Source organism: Apteryx rowi, unplaced genomic scaffold (assembly GCF_003343035.1).
Source record: "Apteryx rowi isolate R43461 unplaced genomic scaffold, aptRow1 scaffold_16, whole genome shotgun sequence".
NCBI lineage: Eukaryota > Metazoa > Chordata > Aves > Apterygiformes > Apterygidae > Apteryx > Apteryx rowi.
This window is the reverse complement of record NW_020447863.1, coordinates 817,346-837,162: the sequence shown is the minus strand read 5'-3', so window position 1 is coordinate 837,162 and position 19,817 is coordinate 817,346. Positions and strand designations below refer to the sequence as shown.

Genomic DNA, 19,817 nt, shown 5'->3' with positions numbered 1-19,817 from the left:
GGGGGGCGGGCCTTCCTCAAACCGACAGCCTCCTCCTCCCATCCCCGCGCGCCCTGCCCCGCCCCCTGCCAGAGCAGCCAATCAAAGCCACGATTCTCCGGCCCGCCTCCTTGCTGCTGCCCAGTCGGCTGGCGCCGCTCTCATGCTCCCCTCCCCCCCTCCCTGGGGAGGAAGGCGGTGGAGGGGGGTTACGTAGTGTCGGATCGGTATTCCCGAAGCGCGGCGGTGGCTTTGCTCTGCCTTGTGGCTGCCTGCGGCGTTGGCGTAGCGGCCGCACTTGGCGTAACGCTGGCGGAGGCGGCCGTGGCGGGGAGCAGCGGTGGCCGTGGCGGCCGTGTGAGGCGAGGGCAGGAGGTGCGAGCGGGCCGGGCCGCGGGCAGGGCCGGGCCGCGGGTTGGGGAGGCGGCCGGGAAGGGGGCTGAGACCTGGCCGCAGGTCAGCTCGGGACTCGGGGGCCGGGAGGTGGGCTCCGATCTGACCGCGGCTCGGTGCACGGGCGGGGAGGTGGGCTGAGACCTGACTGCAGCTCAGTGCATGGACGGGGACGTGGGTTGTGGTCTGGCTGTGGCTCGGTGCACAGGCCAGGAGGTGGTCTGAGACCTGGCAGCGGCTTGGTGTAGGAACCGGGAGGTGGGCTGAGACCTGGCGGCAGTTTGGTGCACGGACTGGGGGGTGGTCTGAGACCTGGTTGCAGCTCAGTGCATGGACTGGGACATGGGCTGTGATCTGGCAGCAGCTCGGTGTGCAGGCCAGGGGGTGGGCTGAGACCTGGCAGCGGCTCAGTGCACGGGCCAGTAGGTGGGCTGAGACCTGGCTGTGGCTCAGTGCATGGTCCATGAGGCCCAGAGGTGAGCTGAGACCTAGGTGCAGTTCAGTGCATGATTCGTGGGGCTGGGAGGTGGGCTGAGACCTCACCAGATTCAGTACATGGTCCAGGAGTTGGGCTGAGACCTGGCTGCAGACTAATGCATGCGCTAGGGGTGCCAGGAGCCAGGCTGTGCCCTCGCCGCAGCCTGGTGCGTAGTCCACGGGGTCCAGCAGTGGGTTGAGACCTGTCCACAGCTTAATGCATGGTCCAGCGGGCTGGAAGGCGGCCGAGACCTAGCTGCAGCTCGGTGCATGGGCACGCGGGGCGGGCAGGGCTCCTGGAGGGGCTGATGCTGTGAAGCAGTTCGCAGTGAGCCCCTGCGCTCCTCTTGGAGGCGGCTGCAGGGGGGCCTCCGCCGAGCTCCTCGGAGGCGCCGCGGGCCGACCCCTGCGAGTCCGGTCTGTTGGCTTTAACCGCAAATTAAAAAAAAAACAGCAGGGAGAGGAGCTTTGCTTGGGTTAATTCACAGTCGCTAATTCTCAGTACATGCGAGGATTGTTTACTGCTCCCTGTTTGCAACCTCGTCCTCTTTAGATGCTAATCAGCTTTTGACCTCGGGCTTAGGTGCTGCGTAAACGTATAGTGAAATGACAGTCGCCGGCCCCAAAACTGAACCGAAGAGAACTGCTGGTGCGGACCTGCTGCTAGGGAAGGCAGCGCAGCTCGGTGGGCCTGGCTCTTGGGCAGTCAGATGACCTGATTCGGTTGTTATGCTGGGTAATCTGGAGCAGCCTGCTTTTTTTTTTCCCCTCTGTGCTGGTTTCTCCATCTCTAAGATATAGGTGCTAACACTTAGGGCTGGTTAGAAAAACAGAAAAGGAACAGATTTTGCGTTTCTTGAGACGGCTTTACTTGCTGTTATTAGACTGTAGGTTAAACTCATCTTGCTCTGTAGATTGCTTCTGAAGATGATGCGTGAAAATAGGTTTAAAAGAACAGATTTTTATTAACTGCTTTGCAAAACAGACACTAGGAGGGGAGTGACAACAGCGAGGCTTGCCCTAGGCAAGCAGGAGGAAGAGGGTGTTGGGGCCAGGCTAATTGGGGCCATACCTCTTAAGGCTGGTATGAGTCTGGACTCAATATTATCCATCCAAACAGGTTTTAGAGGAGGAGGAGCCTGAGAGTGGCTGGGACTAATTTACTCATTTCCCTCCCAAAGGCTGACCCAAAGACCTGCATGAAGTGGTTGCACAAGAAGAGGAGGTAGAAGCTGGCAGCTTTCTGAATGAGCCGCACACAGACCTAAGGCTTCTTCAGAGACGCAGGATGACTTCCTATGAGAGATGCTTTCTGGAGGAATTCTGATGAAGACAGAGCACTGCAGCCTCTAACTGGGACAGCTCCTGCTGGTCTGGAGCTGAGACTTATTTTCCTCCCTTCTTTTTCCCTTGGAGATGTTGCAGAGATATAATCTGTCCTCTTCCTCCCCACCTGAAGCCCGCCATGGCAATGATCCCACAGCCAGACCCAACCACCAAAGAGAAGAGGATTGTGCGTTTGAAGCTGGGCCGTCATTGTAACTGAACTGGAATTTACTCCCTGCTTACGCTCCTGGAACGACCCGCCGCCGTTCCCCTGTTTGTCTGTGTGCGTTTTGAGCTGCTCCTCCCTAATCTTGTTTGGAATTCCTGGGCTTTCCACGCTGAATCTGCCCATGGCTTTCCTGATGAAGAAGAAGAAATTCAAATTTCAGACAAGCTTCACTCTAGAAGAGCTGACTGCTGTCCCCTTCGTGAACGGGGTTCTGTTCTGCAAAATCAGGCTGCTAGATGGAGGAGACTTTGCTAGCTTATCTAGCAGGTAAGAAGCTAACTTGTTCCCTGGCTGTGCTGCTTTTCCTGTTTTTTCTGCACTTGAATGGTTCGGCATATGGCTACCACTTGCCTGCCCCTTGACGTGATTTTAATAGTTCTGTTTTAGGGCCCCACATGCCACATCATTCTCCAGAGAGGAGGAAGAATGTAGCTGGAGAGCTCTGAGCCTGGTTAGTGTTGTCTGATCAGAGCTGGATTGGATTTTTCAGAGATTTGCAGGGTGGGGATCGCACCCCCAAAAGAGATTGGGGGTTGCTGATGAAAACTTCTTTTTCTTTTCTCTCTCTCTTTTTTTTTTCTTTTTCCCCCTCCCTGACCCAAGTTTTCACATGCTATTTTAGACCTTGTGCTATACTGCTTTCATGCCTGCCTTGAAACTCAGCTCTACAGGAAGGTGCATCTAAACTAAGCAAATGGACCCTTCCCAACTTTGCGCTTCTCTTTTGCTTCAGAACTACCATTCTTGGTAAGAGTCAAAGTAGCTTGCTTTGCATTGCAAATTGCTGTGCAAGAGAAAACTGCTGCCTGGAGTCAAAGTTGTCAGTGTTAAAGACACAGTTTATCTTCTGGAACAAAAGTCATTGAATTTCCAAGTTTATAGCTGCATTATTTTTTTAAGTGATCTGTCATACAGGGACCATTCTGCTGCACCTTTTTAAGGCCGTCCTGCCATTGTGTGTTGGCTTTTTCTCTGACTCCTTCAGACAAATCTGTCCCCTCTCTTGCTACTAATTGCTAATAAAAACTTGCTTTGTTTCCAAGTCTGCACATAGATTATCACCTAGCAGTATGCAAATGCAAATTCCGTAACAGCCTGGACTTGCTTTCTTTCTGCCTCAAGATGTGAAAGAAGCTTTCAGTGGCTCTCAAAACTTGTTTTTTTGCTTTCCTAAGTGACTGCTCGTTTTTAAAGGTACAGTATTTGTTTGTGCTAGTTGGTAACTTCTTTATCCCAGAACTAAAGCTGGATTCGGTCTGGTTTTCCCCTTTGTGGTGCTGTACACTAAGTATGTAAGAGCTTTCTTAATCCAGTAGAGGTGATTTTACTGAGCAAGTGTAAAACATTTCTGTCTTGCAAACAGAAGTGGTGGATGATTGCTCTAAGCTTGGTTTTAATTCCAGAGGCATGGTGCAACCTCATCTATAGCTTGTGGAAACTGTGGGCATGGAATACCTCTAAAAATGGACTTTAAATTTAATCTTTTGAAGAAAATCTACCAAAAGAGCTTTTCCTTACAGTCTTCTCCCCTGAGGCTAGATCCTTGGGTTTGGTGGAAGCAGCTTATCTAAGGAATTCAAACAGTATGTGAACTTGGAAAGAAATTAACCCCTCTGCTTCCTGGAGTCATAATAAAATGAGCTGGACTGGAGACTGTCTTAGGAAAAGCTTGTTCTTAGAAGGGTCCGTCTCTCTCTCCTCATTGTCCATGAAGGCAGTATCCAGAAGTGCAGCGCTGGTGTCCGCTGATGTCGCCAGCCTTATGGGTTGTTGTTTTCCGAACTGGCTGAGGTTCAGCAGTTCTCTCTGTGCACAGTGTGTTGCGGATTGCAGATGTGTTCCAGCAGCAAAATCATCTGTAATTTAAACCAAACACATACATTACCCGCAACTGGCTTGATTATTTATCCCCTAGCAAAAGGGGAAGTAGGCTGTTAGGTTTGCCGCCTTTCCCCTAACCTGTCTGTGGCGTAACTGAAAGCACATGGAAACCTGTTCCTGCTTGGAAAGTTACAGGTCTCAGCGGTATTGAGTCATTTGACCTTTTCCAAATATTTTCCCCCATTGCAGTTAGAGAAACTGCAAGAAGGATGAATTTCCAGAAACAGTAAAGGGAAGAGTTACCATGTGGAGAGGCTACCAGATCATGCCTTGGCTCTGCTCTATACTACTGTAGTCATCTTTCCATGACCTTTCCAAAAGTCGGGGAAAGATTAAAGGGAAATAGATGCCGTGTCCATGTTGTATTAGAAGTCTGTGCATGATTCAGGATCTATGATTGTTTCTCGGAAGTCAAACACTTTCAGAAGTTTTTGAGTGCATTTGGAGTTGCAAGGTTGGTCAAGTCTTCCTATGGTGAGCTGCTTGTGTAAAAAAGTTTGGGTGTTTGCTCTCTGCAATGCATCCAAGCCTCTTTGTCCATCCGTGGCCATCTGAAGCGTGTAACTGGGCGAGCAGAACAGCAGCTTTTGCTCCCCATGAGATTTCAGGGAATTGATCTGAACAAGGTGTCCTGTGTCATTTTGAGTCTGAGGGGAGGGAGAAATAGCTTTAAGAACCTCCCATAGGACAAGCTAAATCAGGTTGGGTTTTTTTTCCGATTAAGTGACCTGTGATGCAGAAAGGAGAGCGTTGTCTCTGCAGAGCCTTATCTTCTCAGACAGATTTTTTCATGATGTTTGCAACAGGCTGTTACTTGGGAGGCTCGTGCACCGCTGTGGAGAGAAGTGGAGTTATGATGTATCTGACTAGTTGCTAGATGGCATTGAATTAAGTTGCTCCAGGAGTAGAGCAGAAGTCGGAAGCTGTGTTACCAGCTCCCATCCTTCTTCCAAGTCCACTTCAGCCCCAGTTGCGTATCCACGTTACAGCCCCGCGCCGCGGAGCTGGAGAGGCCTGTTAGGGGTTGTGGGGCGTGCGGATTCCAGGCAGGGAAAGTGAACGCCCTGCGTCGGGACCCCCCTGCCGGCGCTGACGGAGCGGCTAGCCCTCCGCTCGCTGGGGCCAAAGCAAGACCGCCTGCCGGAGAAGGGAACCTGTCTGAAATGCATTAAGGCTTAACACTCTTAAGAATTTAAAGCATTCTGGAAAAGGTCCAGGGCCTGTCAGCACATTCAGCTGGCCTGAGGATCTGTCTCTTTGGGGTTTTTTTTCTTTTTCTCCCAGGCAGGTACTTTTTTTTTTTTCTTTTTTCCCCTTTGTCTGTCTGTCCTTTTCCCCACGCACACACTTGCTGTGCTTAGGCCTTGCATTAGACCGTGGATATTTTAGGGACTGCAGTTGCAACTATAAATTTCCTTTCACTCTTCTTCGTAAAGTCTTCATCTTAGTGCGGCTCTGAAGGGTCCTCTGAGGATAAGACTCATCAGGTTCAGTGTATGTTGCTCCGCATGAAAAGCAGCTATTGTCTGCCGGTTTATTGCTCCTCTGTTGGGTCACAGGAGTTGATGTTCTCGAAATGCATCTGAGCTAGGGGTAGGCCAAACAGGTGCTGTATTTTCCCATGGAGAAGTACCAATACATCCCTTGAATAGTATTAATCCAGATACTTAAATAGCGCAATCACCAGTGAATTCAAGTGCCTCCCAAGTATCTTTAAAAATAGAAGGCGCAGAGCACTAGTAATGTATTCATGGCAACCGTTTTTGTGCAGCAGATGGGCTGCTGCGTTTTGTACCAGTTTGAAGCTTTTTGAGAGTTTGTGTGTCTTTGTTCCTAGAGAGATGATACAATAACCTCACCTGGAGGTCTCAGATCCATGGATCGGCGTAGGCAGGCCCGTCTCTGCCGGGATGAGGAAGAACTTTCCAGCCACTTGCCGATGGAAGTGGACGGCACTAGTCGCTGTGGCTATGTGGTTAGCTGGTAGCGCGGATGTCCAAAAGGGGCCTAAAGCTAGAGACTGATGCAGTTCATCAGCTTGTGTCTTTGGATATTGTAAAAGAGGAAGATTTGTTTAAAATTTTTCCCCTTTGCTAACAATATCAATTAATGTTGAGTGACAACCAGATGCTCTTAACCTCAGTGTTGACTGATTTTTTTAGCTGTGTTTTGGCAGAGAGTTTTGCTTACGTGTGATGTAAAGGAAGCAGAAAGCCAGGTGTTATCCACATGCTTTTGACACTGCATCCTATATTGTTCCATTGGCTTGCCAATAGTTTCACTCTGGTATTTCTGGATTTGAAGGAAGGGATTGTACTCGTGAGAGCCCATGGCTGAGTGTAGAGGAAAGACCGTTTGGCAAGGATCAAGCCACCATCCGTGTTGTCTTCTGAAGGCAAAAAACCTTATGTACCTAATCAATCAGTGGTTCCATTAGTCTCCGATGGGGGTTGCATTTCCTTAGAGCATGTTTTTCAAGCCTGTGTAGCATTTCAGCTTGGTTGTGTGATCCTGGCACTCTCACACCGGTTCAAAACAGAGAACGTGTTTTGTCTTCTGCAGCCTAGCAGCTGCTTGCATGCAGGCTGAGGTGGAGGAGTCGTGATCTGGGGAGACCTCACCCTGTTAGGGTGGTCTGGCTTCAAAGTACTGCAGTGCCGCAGCCTGGGGTGAGAAAGTTCTGATTTGCTTAGTCTCATGACTTTTCACTGAGTAAGAGTGAAAGGCCACTTCCTGTGCTGCATACGTTTTGAGTAAAGCTGCGCCCAGAAAACCGAAAGAAAATACTGGTATTTGGGGAGGCACCTCCATACTGATAGCGCCATGTGAATTAGGTTAGCTTTTGTGTAACGGTGGCTTTGTCATCCTTATAAGTGCAGATTTAAAGCTACCTGATTTCCTCAGCTGATGCAATGCAAAGCGTCATTATGTCTTGGTGACGCACACAACTTTTATTCGTGTCCTACAAAAATTTAAAAAGGGGGAAAAGCATTGCCCTGCTGATGCCTGACTGGCCATAATACCCCTGAAATGCAGCTGACTCTGAAGCGGCAAGAGGTACAAACCAGCTAATGCGCTGTCTTCACGTCGTCATGCCTCTGATGTTAGAGAATCCTTCAGGTATCTGAAATTACTGTGTTTGGTTCCTTCTGACCTGAAAAGAGTTAACTGTTAGATTAATTGGAGACTGAAGGACTGATTCAACCCAGGTGAGATTTAAATCTCCTTCCATTGTCTGTATTAAAACAGAGGTTAGGTAACTAAATAGTTTCTGCTAGAGTCAGCCTCTATGAAGAGGGGAGAGAACTAGCTGTAGTGAAAGGAGAGGACTTCTGGCTAAGTTGTGCCTTTGGAGTGGGCTTGCCAGGGTGTGACAGAGGGCAGACCTTGACTGTAGCTCCAAAGGGTTCTTCCAGTCCATATTTTAGAATGACGTGCGCTTGGCTCTATCATCTGCTAGAGCCTGTGCTGTGATAACTTCTTTTAAAAGAGCTTTTGTTGCAAACGTGTCTGAAAATGAAATATTCCCTGTATATAAATGCATTCCAAATATACAGATTGAGAGAGTGAGTCTTTAATGCTCTGGAGCAGCTTCTCTCAATTCCACATGCTAAAATCCTGCTTTCTTGGCTGCAGCTTCAAGAATGGGCTGAGGGTGTTAATGGAGGAGACACCTGAATGCAGCCTCTAGGAATGATTTGCAAGAAAACACAACCTAATTCAAGATAATATTAAGACATAGTGTCTGCACTGCTTGCATTCTGAGAATTGTAGAGAGAAATTAGAGCAAAGATGAGAAGAAGGTTTTCCATTAGGTCAGGACAGCGGTGCAGCTAAATGTAAGCTCTTGAGAGCAGGAGCAGTGGAGGAGGTTTAACCTCTGGTAAGTAGAAGGTGTTGGAGAAAGGCAGTGCGGAAGTGATGGACCAATGCAAGGGTGCTTGCCGGGCACGAACCGTCTGAAGCTGCCGGGCGCTCGCAGTGCGTTTCTCCCACATCTCCTGGGCTCTGGCGGCTACACCTGCAGAGCCAGCCAGCAGCAGGCTTCACAGCGGGCTGACTGCTTAATGTCAGACTTGCCTCTTCCTGTCCCAGGTCTCAGCTTTAGAACCTGTCACAAGACGGGCAGAGTTACGTTGAAACTTCCCCGCTCTGGGGGCTGTATCCGGCTGGGTAAAGAATAGTCTCTAAGTGCTGTGGCTGTGACCGCCTGTTCYGCCTACTGTTCCTAGGTAGGAGCTGCTTTCTTGACCATAAACTGCAACCTGAAGCTCCACGACTGACGCGCCGTGCGTGCAGCATCAGTAAATATAGTCAGATACAGTCTGCTTTTTAACTTCCCCCTCCATAGCTGGTCCTGAAGGGGCATCGCTTTGACAGCTCTCTCTTAGCAACAGCCTTGTCTGGGTGACTTAAGCAGCCCTTGGCTTGAAAAATTACTCGCTGGAAATGAGTGCTCTGCTTTGAGCCTGAGGCCCGGTGGCCTGCTTGCTTTACAGCATGGCAGCGCCGTGCACTCCGTTTGACTGGAGGCAAGGGGAGGTAGGAGCGTTTCCCTCCTGCCCCCCTTTAAGACATGTATTTATTTCTGAAATACAGGGGAAAACCTAAATGGCTTCCAGTCTGCTTATTCTTCAGGTTCCTGAGCAGTCAGCAGTGTCGACTCTAGCTCGATAGCTGTATTTCTGAGGAATTTGTGCATGCCTTCAGGAGCCTGGGGTCTTGCTGCACTGTTGCTGGCATTTTAATAGGTTATAAGTTGCCCCTGGCAGGCTGTTCTGGTACCAGTTTCTAGATAAATGAGGTAGGCACAGATTTTTATTTCCCCCCCCCCCCAGGAATTTGCATCTGCTATTGAGTATTTCAGGAAAAGACTTCAGCTTCTCCCTCAGATCAGAAACCTCCTTCACCTATGTGCTCCCAAGCACGAGGACTAGTGTAGTGGCTCTTGTAACAGTCGCCTTCACGTGCACACGCTTGACTACAGGGTCTCGTCTGTGCGAGGACAAGGACAGATGTGGCTCAGCGTGTGGCCTCCTTTCTCAAACAGGATATGCTCTGCATCCTCTGCGGGCTAGCTACCAGCTCTGCGCTCTCGGAGCTGGGCTTGCAGCCCCCTCTGAAGTGGGTCAGGAATTATTTTGAAGCTTTGACTCAGTATATAATAAACTGCAAGTCTTTCGGAGTGTCCTGGAGCAACGTTTGGATCTGCTTGTTTCTTTTGTAACGGCCTGTGACCTCCTATCAATAACTTCATGCAGTAAAGGTGCTCCATGTTATTTCAGGTGGCCGCGAGTGTTACCCTACCCTAGCGCTAGCTGCTTATCCTTCCGGCTAAAAGGCTTTTTGATTTCAGTTTATTCATACTTTTCCTTTGTGCACTTGCTGGGAGGCATGATATGCGTCACTATCTCCACTCCTGACTTGGCGTCACGATCTCTCTGGTACCATACAGTGGGACTCTGCATCTCATTTCAGTGCCTGGGTTTGAAAGGCGCTTCCCACTAGGCGAACAGTTGTGCCTGTGTTCGCTGCATGAACAGCCTTGTTGTTTGTTGCATTTTTAATCTGCTGATGGGCAAGAAAGGGAATTGTTCTGCAGGACTCGAATTTGCTGATCTTCATGGATGTCGCTTTCACGTGCTTCTCATGAGTCTCCCGTGTAGCTCGACTGATAAGGGCTGAGCTGAGGAAAAGATGAAGGAAATGGGATGGGGTTATGGGGGTGAGGAAGAAGGTGAAGAGGAAATGCATAGAGACTAGAGGGTTGGGAGGAGGCAAATGTTGAGGAGACAGGATGTTCTAGATAAGCTGTAGCATATACAGTCTGTGTGTAACGGATGCTTTCCCTGCCGACAGAAAGTAGCTGAGCTGGCGGGAAAGCAGGATTAAGCCTTTCCTTTGGCTGAATATATCAGTACTTCATTGGCAGGAGGAGGCCTTGAAGAAGGCCCCATGTTATACTAGGAGATGGGACTGAAGCTAAAAATACTTTTACTGCCGTATGCTGTATGCTAAATAAGAAATGAACAGTCTGTCGAGCTGTAGAGCACTGAGGTTGCTCACATGGAAGGAAGGAAGAGAGCATGTGGATGTAATGTTCTGGCGGGACTAGAAAGCTGCAGCATTAAATAGCAATTCAGCTTTAGAGACTTACAGAGATGATCATCCCTGCATGTGGTTGATAACCAGCCTGAAATATGCTCTCTGAAATTAAAAACTAAAGCTAGAAAACTTTCTTTGGGGACTGTCCCTTTCCAGAGCTGCATGTTAGCCTGAATGAGGCAAGTCACTTCTCTTACCGTTCAGTGAACAAAATATAGACAACCAGATTTAAGGCTTTGTTCAGTGCCTTTCAGAAATTATCGGATGTTAGGCTCCAGCCTGGCTTTGCAATGGAAAAGCAGATTAAGGATTCCTTAATAGGGAATCTTGTAAAAAGCATGTGGCCTCAGGGTTTCAATTTAGGATAGTCGCATACCTCCATTTTGCTTCCAGAATAAAACTTAGTATGAAATGACTGCTGCAAGATGTTTTCCTAATGGATTTTGGGTTAATGATCAACAGGGGCTCCCTCAGCCAGCTGCCACATGAAAGATTGATGAGCACTTGCCTACCTGTGCTCTTGCACTGCAGCTGGAGCCTTCATTCCTTGTGAACTGCGTGTTATGACTGTAACTAGTATAAAATTTGGTGGCCACAATTAACCCTGATGAAGGTTTCTGATCACCTTGTTCCCTGCACAGTCACTTTTTTTTTTCCCCAGTCCATGAGGGTAACGTTGCTCATCAAAATAAGAGTGCTCATGGTCAGGAGAGGGGGAAGGAAAGGCTTGTCTGGAAAAACGCAGGTGGGGGATGGACGGACACCTTGTGTCAGACTCTTTCAGGTCTTATCTACACTTAAAACAGCAAAGCGGAGATTGGGTGTGTGGGAGAGACTGGGATCAGGGTTTTTGGTGGGTTTGTGTTGTTGCACTTGTGTGCATGCATGGTTTTTGGGTGGGGGTTGCCTGCTTGGATGTGTTTTCATCATGCTCTTTCTGTTTCTTTTGCTAGTTCCTCTTCTTTGTGTTATCATGTAGTTTGTGCCTGCATGTTCCTGAATATGAGGGAAGAAGGTAGGGCATTTATAATTCAGAGCTCTTTCCAGGTCTCTTAATGCTCCGTTGCACTAGCAAGAGTTTGAGCACTGCAACCCCATCGAGTCCAGTGTCCCGTTTCCAAGCTAAGTTGTAACGGATGTTTCAGAGATGGGCTTCTTGCTCCTGTTACAGATAATTATGGAGTAACCTCTCTGCAGGAAAGCTCTTCTCCTGGCTTTTTTAAGTGGCTTGATATGTTTTATTTCATTGGTAGCACCAAGCGATTGCGTTTGCGTAAATGTTGAATGAAGTATAGTGCTCGTGTTTTGCCCTCAATAGCCTGCAGTGCTCATTGCCACAAGGGAAATTCTGTGTTGTGGAGGAGTATATTCTCCTCTGTGTTTTTTACATCTGCTACCTTTCTGCTTCGTCGAATACCCTCTTGCCCCTGTACTAGGGGTAGCTGATTGTCCTCTGAACAATTTTCTCTTTAAGATCGGTTTCTGATGTAAGGTTATAGCGATGGCTTTTCCTGCTCTTTTTGTTAGCTTGACTGTTCTTCCAAAACAAATCTGTATGTTGTCTTTCTTCCAGAAACTGATTCACACTCATCTCCAATGTCACTTGCTCACAATAGTGGCGAATCAAGGACACGTATCTGAATACAGTTGGTAGTGACAGCCACGGAGGAGGTAAATACTCTCTGATCCTCAAAAACCTGCTTCTGGCAGTAGAGCAGCGGGAGCCTATTCTAATGTCTCCCAACGGTGTAAGCAGCGCAAACTGCAGTAACAAAACGCAGACTCCTCCAGTGTTCTGCTGTTAACCAAGATGTAATTTATGAAATTACCTTGCTCAGAGAAGTGCTTTTTCTGAAGCTGTGGTTCCAGAGGAGCAAAAGCTGATCTTAGTGCTGTGTCTCAGTTGCCCTTTCTCTCCCCTCCACATGCTGGCGTCTGACCTGGCCATTTCACCGTCACGGACAGAAAACTTAGACAAAAGGCGGTTTGTGGTTTTCTGCCAGCTTCTCACATTGGAGCAACGTAACGCTGGGTCTGGCGCACTCCAGCGTCAGGGCAACGGAGAGGTGGGAAGGAGAATCAGGGCAGGCAGCGTCCGAATCTCAGCCCGAACGTGCTGAAGAGTCAAGGATGCAGCACGTTTTGTGTTCTGCGGCCTTTTATGAATTGCAGACCTCTTCTACAGAATAGCCTTTTGCTGATGAACTGCAGCCGCGATAGACACCGATAAAAGGGCCTGAAGTTTTGCAAGAATGTGCTCGTACCTTGTGTCCTTATGAGCCAGCGACCCGGTTTGTACAGCTGCACAAAGCCTGTAAAAAGGAAACACCGGGGAACACCTGTGTTCTTAATGGAATGAAAAAGCTGCTGTTAACATATAAAGGGCTTTTTCCTCCACTATTGTATTGTTTTTGACTAAATGTATACCATGTAAGAGTGATTCATAGTAGAACGTGTCTGGGCATAGCAGGGTGTTACCTCTTGGGTAACTAAGCCTACGTTTAGCACTGGGGTTGACTTCAGGCAGCTTATTTACTGAAGGACTCTTGAGCATACTTGAGCCAAAGTGCAGTGACGTTCCATCGCACAGTATTAACCAAGTTACTCCAGAAATGAACTTGGCCTCATGTGAGGGTTAATTTACACTATAAAGAGTTCTCTGGTACAGCTATATTGGCAAACTCTCCTGGTTGAAACGGTAATATTGGCAGAAAATGTCGCTTAACTAATCTGGCTTCAGCATGTCTTTATGTTCCATAAGTTTCCCTTAATGGCAAAAAAATTCCGATAGAAATACATGCCATGCGCGTCACAGATTTTACTGCTAGTCTTGGGTCAATTCCCTGCATGGTTTTCATTTCCCAGATTTACTATCCCCGCAAAATAGTGGCATATTGAGTTGACCCATGTCTTGGTTCTCATCTTGCAGGGGGTGTTGTGTGGTTTAGGTTTGTTTTGTTTTGAAAGGTAGCATTCTTTTATAAGAGCATCTTGTTTATAAACACAGCTTTCTTGCGCCATGGAATTGTAGCCGTCTCTCGTACCCTGTGTAGTATGAATATTATCAGAGTTCCCCCTTCAGATGCCACATTGCTGTCTTTCTTCACTAGGAGTTTAAATTTAGACAGCAAAGGGCAAATCTGGAATCGCTCAGAATGGCAGCTAACACTTACAGGATGAAGAAAGTTTATAAATATATCAGCAGTGGATAATCAGTGAATCTTCATTTTGCTTCTACAGTCTGCCACAAGTGAAAAGGCTTTCCAACCTACGACATGTTCTGGAAACATGTCTTGCCTTGGAAATATGGTGAATTAATCCACCTTATTCTTGTAAGCATCTGTGCAGAACCCAGGCATTTTTTCTGACACTCTTGGGACCTTCTGAAGCTTTAGGTCCTGTATCTGCAGAGCTACAGGGGAAAATGCAATGGCAATTTGTCCAAAGGACAAATGGGTCAGGAGTTCTGGGGGTCAGGAGTTCTGGGGGTTTTTTTGTTTTTTTTTGTTCCCCCCCACACACTTTTGTGTTTTACTGTGCAGTTCTTTTGGTAATCAGCCTAAATCCCCCCTCCATCTGTGCCTTCCTTCCCCCGGTCACGTGGAGTTCTCTCAACTTTGGTTTGCTCAGCCTCTGTGACTCTGGCTGACTTGGCTGGCAGCGTAGGTAAGAGTTCAGGAGCCGTTCCTAGTTAAGCTGGTAACACGCCTGTTTTGTACATAGGGCACAGTTGGATTGTTCAGTGGTCACGGCTGTGGAAAATCAGGTCTGAAAGATCTTTTTTAGGCCCGGAATTAGACAAGTTCTTCAGAATTTGGGGGACGTGAGTTGTAAAGCAGCCCGGTCTGCTGCCACACAAAGCGGCCACAGGAGCAGCAGGAATAATGCTTCCTAGACAGAGCGGAGGACGCAGCACCAGTGCACAATATCCCGAATGTCGTAGCTTGTGCCTGACTTGGGCAGACCCCGGTGAAATCTGCAGTGCAGACCCGTTGTTGCTTCTTGTCTACCCCAAATCCTTGCGAATTTTCCTATGAGAAGAAAAGCGCTAGTGATGGGTTTGGCAGCCCAGCACATGACTTTTTCTTGGCTAATCCAGCTCCAACTTAGTCTATCAGAACAATAGAAGTAGGAGTCGGGGTGGTGATTCAGTACACGATCAGAGTTCAAAAAAGCAAATGCGTCTTTCAGTGTTCAATATACACGTTATTACAGACTCGGATTTCAATAGCTGAGTCATCCATCCAGTTATTCCTTTCTTTTACGCTTATGAGTTTGATTCTTCCGTGCTTGTGATGTTTTTGCTCCTGGCATGCATCCCTGGCCTCTGACCAAAAAGAACTTGTGTTGTGTAGATGTGGCAAGAAGTCCTTGGATATGCGTTACTTTGTGTTGGTCTGTCTTCAGCACAGTACGTAACAGTCGATGTATTGCACAGTATTCACTGTTACAGTCCCTTCTTGTCCTTGTATTCCTGAGGTCCGGCTTTTCTTCTTTGCTTCAAATGACAATGTAAGTTAGGAACACCTCAGAGCAGACTGGCTCTTTTGTGCATGTCGTGTCTGTAAAGTGCCGTGTATACATCCTTCGTTGCTGTATAGCTGAGTCTGTTAGAATATTTTCCCCTTGCCTTCTCCCTACTCCACCCTTGCTTACCCTTCCAAAACTCATCCGACTTGTTCTATAGCTTAAGTCTTAAAGGTCCCTTATTCTGCAACTTTTTTTCCCCATTTGGCACACCACCCCCCCCCCATTAAGCAACTTGTGCTGTAGTGTTCAGTCATCGGCTACTTGCTGTTTTTTAATAACTTGTGTTGTTTCTAGTAGTATTTCTCTTAGCATATTTCATGTTTGGAGGTTCTGAGTTTTGGATACCATGAATGGTTGAAAATACTCTTTTTCTAAAGATATACCTCTGGCAGAAGGTTTTAGAAGCCCTAGATGTGCTGGACAGCATGCCTACCCTGTCCAGTGGGTTGGAGTATATCAGATATACTGCATTGGAAAGCTTTTGCCTATGGGACATTCCGCATGAGGGATAGCATTTCGCGGCCGTCATTTATAAAAGACGCGTGTCTGGATGCATGTGACTGGAGTCCGGACATAACTGAAGTGCTGCATGTCAAAGAAGCTGTTACCATACAGCTAGAAGTGCTTATGCTGGAGAGTTTTCTACTGGTGATTGACTGCTACCCCAGTTCCCCTGCAGGTACTATAACTCCCTGACCTGTATTAGGGGACCTTTATCAACACTGAGCACTTCCTTGGAGGGGACTGTAATTTGCAATGCAAAAGCTGTGCTGCTTTGGAAATAGGCATCTTATGGCCTCAATCTCATTTCCAGAAAAAGTCAGTCACTTGCCTACCAGATGCCAGCTTATATTTTAGGAGGACTTCTAAACCGTTCTTTGTATCATATTTTTATTTCATGCTAACTTTGTTGGGTTTTGTTCTGGTTCTATCCTCACCTGCCTTTCAGATCTTTGGCACTGTCTTGTTTTCCAGTGAAACAGTCTTGACCACTTCTTACCTTGGTTTCTCAACTGTGGCTGAAGTTTCGTCCATTAACTCTTTCTTTCCTGTCCAGTTGTGTTAACCCTTTTGACTGGAGAGTGGACAAATCCAGGAAAACAGGGATTATTCAGGCTGTTCTGTTAACTCCATAAGTGAAATGTGCTTTCCTGTGCTGACTTTCCCCCATGCCCCATCCTTCCCCATTCTCTCATTCCTTCCCCCCCTCAAATGCCACCGAACAGCCCAAGCTGTTGATGTATGTCAGTGTCCTGGAGCAGGGCAGAACTGAGCAAACGTTGATGAAGCCCTTCAGAAGTGTTGGAGCTCACCTCGCTCCCCCAAAACACACTGTCCTGCGAGTACTTCATTCAGCATTTAGAGAGCCTCTCCCTATCTTGGCTCTGGTACAAGTGAAGAACTAAATGGACAGGTATAAGCTCCTGCTTAGACGGGGATGTGAATAGGTGGGCTCGTCTACCAGGGTTCATCGACATGGTTTTGCTGGGGATGCATGGGTGAATTTTGTGAGTAGGTGGTGGATGTGGTGACCTTACGAGTGAACTCTTGCTCAAAACAGTTGCAGTGGAACATCCAAATAAGACTTGTTTCAAATGACAAAGACTTGCTTAGTTCTCTTAGTAACACAGTTTACATCATCTGTCTCTGAGCCATTTTTCCATCATAACTGCTAATGTCTGCTACACAACAACCAGCGCTTGTCAGCTGGAGAATACGGGGTTGTTTGCAGGGGGAGGGGGACATTCAGCTATTTGGGTTGGCTGTTGTTCTGGTAAGTGATGTAAGCTCGGTCAAAACAGAACAACTTTATTGTTGAGAGTTAGTAGCTGTCCTTTCTGTTCCTTCTGCTCAGGAAAGACAGAATCTCTCCGTGTAATTAAGTTGCCACCAAGCGCTTGCACACCTCCAGGTGTTAAACCGTCATTGGATTTCAATGCATTGTGCATGCAGCTGCTTTTTACTAACATATCCAGTGTTCCCCAAGGGATACGGTCTCGCATGTCTCATTCCTGGGATATATTTCCACTGAATTTCCCAGTGCCCCACACTGGCTGCTGCGTCTTGTTTGCTTCCGCTTTCTACCTGCGTTTGGCATGTGTGAGCTTGACAACAGGTAAAGATACGGCAGCGCTAGCCTTTACTGGTGTAATGTGTTCCCACAATGCTGTTCAGTGCACTGTCTGCTGGTGGTGCATCTTGTTTGCTGATTTTTATTTTTTTTCCCTCCATTTCCTTGCAAGGCATCTGGATAGCAAAGCCTCAGAGCTGCAGTTTCCTTTAGTAATACCCGTGCTGGAGTTGAGCGCTGTCCTAAGCTCACTATTTGAGTGTACCTACAGCTTTTGGATCATAACTCTAAACCAACCAATGGCTAGATGAAGGCTGACTTTCTGTTATACATATTTTCATTTATCTTGATATTTTCTATGCTTTATAGGTAGAGATTGGGCCTCCTGTTTGTAGCGGGACCTGCTGGGTTTGTAGGCTGGTATAAATGTTGGTGTGCGGTGAATGCAGCCGTGCGAATGCTGGTTACTAACTTAGAAGTCAGGTTCAAAGCAGGTTTTCCTGGGGTTGTTCATGGGCCTTACCAAAAGTCTCTCTTGCTCTACAGCTTTGAACTAGAGAACCTGGCTAAAATAGTTACCACCTGACCAAGTTTGTCTGGAGCACAACTCCTAGCGAAGGGAGTGTTAGTGTTCCTCCTCTAATTCAGCCTCTGCAAGGGCTCAGGAGTAGGTTAGGAGCCTTGGTGGGGTCTTTCTCTGCAGCTGAAAGCAGAGCCAAGGTACAAGGGTAAAGAAATGCTGCAGGAGATGAGTGATTCTGCCCTTGACGCAACCTCCTGACACCTCCTGAACTCTTTCCCTGTGGTTCTGGGGGGTCAGTGCCACCGAAGGTCCCTTCTCAGTCTGCTGCACTTAAATGAATCTGAGCTGCAACTTAGCTCTGTGGCCTCTTTACAACAGCGTTACCTTTCTCATGCCTTATCGGCTCAAGATGTTTCCTCAATGATTTTGCCCTCCTGAATGAAGTGGTGAAGCAGCAAGGAGAGTGGAGAGTACCATCTGCTGTGAGCAAGCAGGAGGATTAGTTCTGCTTGAAGGATCTGACCCAGATCCGCATCTTAGGAAGTGGGGGTGATGGAGTGTGCGGATTTGGCAGCAGAAATAGTAACGCATGCCCCCTGCCCTTACTGTAAATGAGGAGGGAATCTGAGTAAGAAGCTCTTTGCATTTATTTATCTATATGCTATCTAATTTAGCCTGAGATTTTTCCCGCATCTGCTCCTGCATATGAAACGTCAGACTGGGACGCATTGCTCTACTGAAATGTTTGGCATTAGAAAGCTATTTCTGGTCGTCTTTGCCCGGTAAATGTATGGCCTTTTTATGAAGTTTTGTACTTCTAAAGGACTTACGTTATCACTACTGCCATAAAGCAAAAGTGAAACATCTGCTTTTCTAAATGTTTCGACAGGACGAAAATGTTTCAGCGGATTGCGTGTCTGTAAATAGAAGTTTTAATCTGTCTGGGCTTCTGATGTTTCACCAGCTAGGTTTTACGTAGGACAGAGACCCACACTAGTCAGAGACAGCGTGTATTTTATAGATGGCCTTTTTGTAAAAGTGTTTCCTGCGTGTTTGTTTTAGCTAACTGGCAGAAAGCCGCAAAGCTAACTATGAATGTAACAGTGCTACTCTGTCCGTGGCACGAAAATCACAGTTGGTAAACGCCTCTTCTCTGGAATCTGTTGCTTCCCTCCTGCCGTCTCCAGAGCTGCAGTAAGGATACGTGTAAGGTCTGAGCCCAAAGAGGCCCTGTGGCTTTCCCAAAGCACAGTTACTTCTGAATCGGGATGTAAAGGTAGATAAACCAGTGGGTTGTTGCTGTGCATGCTTCCCGCTGTGCAGATCCACACCATCCTGTGGCGAAACACCTTCTAGGTGCTCTTTGTGCAGTAAATGCAGGCTCCCGTCAGGGTGGGGTGGTAGCCAGGAGGACGCAGCAAGCTGTCCCTTCTGGCCAGTCGGGGACTTGTAGGCAGCAGGTGGAGAGCCGAGGGATTTGAAGTCCCCAAAAAAGCTTTCTTTGGAATGCCACTTTTCACAAAAACTGGTGCGAGCTTGGGTTGGTTTATTTTGAGGTGGTATATTTAGGCCCGGGAGAGTAATTACACAGCTTGGTAAGTCTTTAGTCAGAAGGGGGCAAAGCTTAGCTTGGCAGGGATTCAGACGTCTGGCAGAACGCTACAGACAGCTTTTTAAAATAAAACTTCTGAAGACCCGTTGAGCTGGCACCTAGTATGAGGCACTGGTCTAATCTATTTCTGGCTCCTCAAATACAGAGTAAAACTTAAAATTAGACACTTCTGGTTTTAAGCCGATAGTTTCTGCTTTACTTTTAGGTGCCTTATGATTAGGATGGAAGGAAACGCCTCTCTGAATACATCCCTCACCACGCTCCTTGTATTTGGTTGGTTTCTGTGTGTTGGTTCCTAATTGTACGTCAGAGGATATTCTAGAGCTAAATACAAAACGGCTTCTCATCTGAGGCCACTTTTTTTTTTAAAGCGTTCTCTAATTATCGGCCTAATGATAGCTTGATGGGAGGTGGACAGGCAAAGCCCATTGCCTCCCCACATGCCATCTTTAGGAGATGTGGAACTGATTTTTTTAGCGTTTGTCTTGAAACAATAGTGCTGTTTCTTGCTTGTCTAATGATATGCACCTGGCCCGTACCCCTAAAATAAACTCTTAAAAAAAATGTTGAAAGAAGAGGCTGAATGACTGTGAAACGTGTGACTGGAAAGCAGCTCTGAATTTATCTTGTAAACTCCTTTCTCTCCTGTGCAGAAGACATAAAAGGCCCAGGCTACGCGTGCACCTGCAGG

At 47.4% G+C, this 19,817-nt stretch overlaps 1 protein-coding gene across 3 annotated transcripts in view; it reads left to right on the top strand.

The window, feature by feature from the left end:
- Positions 1–168: 168 nt before the first annotated feature.
- FAM102A (family with sequence similarity 102 member A) overlaps positions 169–19,817 on the top strand; it is a 39,716-nt gene continuing 20,067 nt past the window's right edge. Inside the window, exons 1-3 of one of the 3 annotated variants that reach the window (XM_026059650.1) lie at positions 169–354; positions 1,433–1,585; positions 2,031–2,671. In XM_026059650.1, coding sequence (XP_025915435.1) covers positions 2,526–2,671 — 146 coding nt within the window. In that variant the 5' untranslated portion in view covers positions 169–354; positions 1,433–1,585; positions 2,031–2,525. Of the gene's footprint in view, positions 355–1,432; positions 1,586–2,030; positions 2,672–11,963; positions 12,062–19,817 lie in introns of those variants that run through there. The other 2 variants (XM_026059649.1, XM_026059652.1) reach the window with 2 other exon arrangements.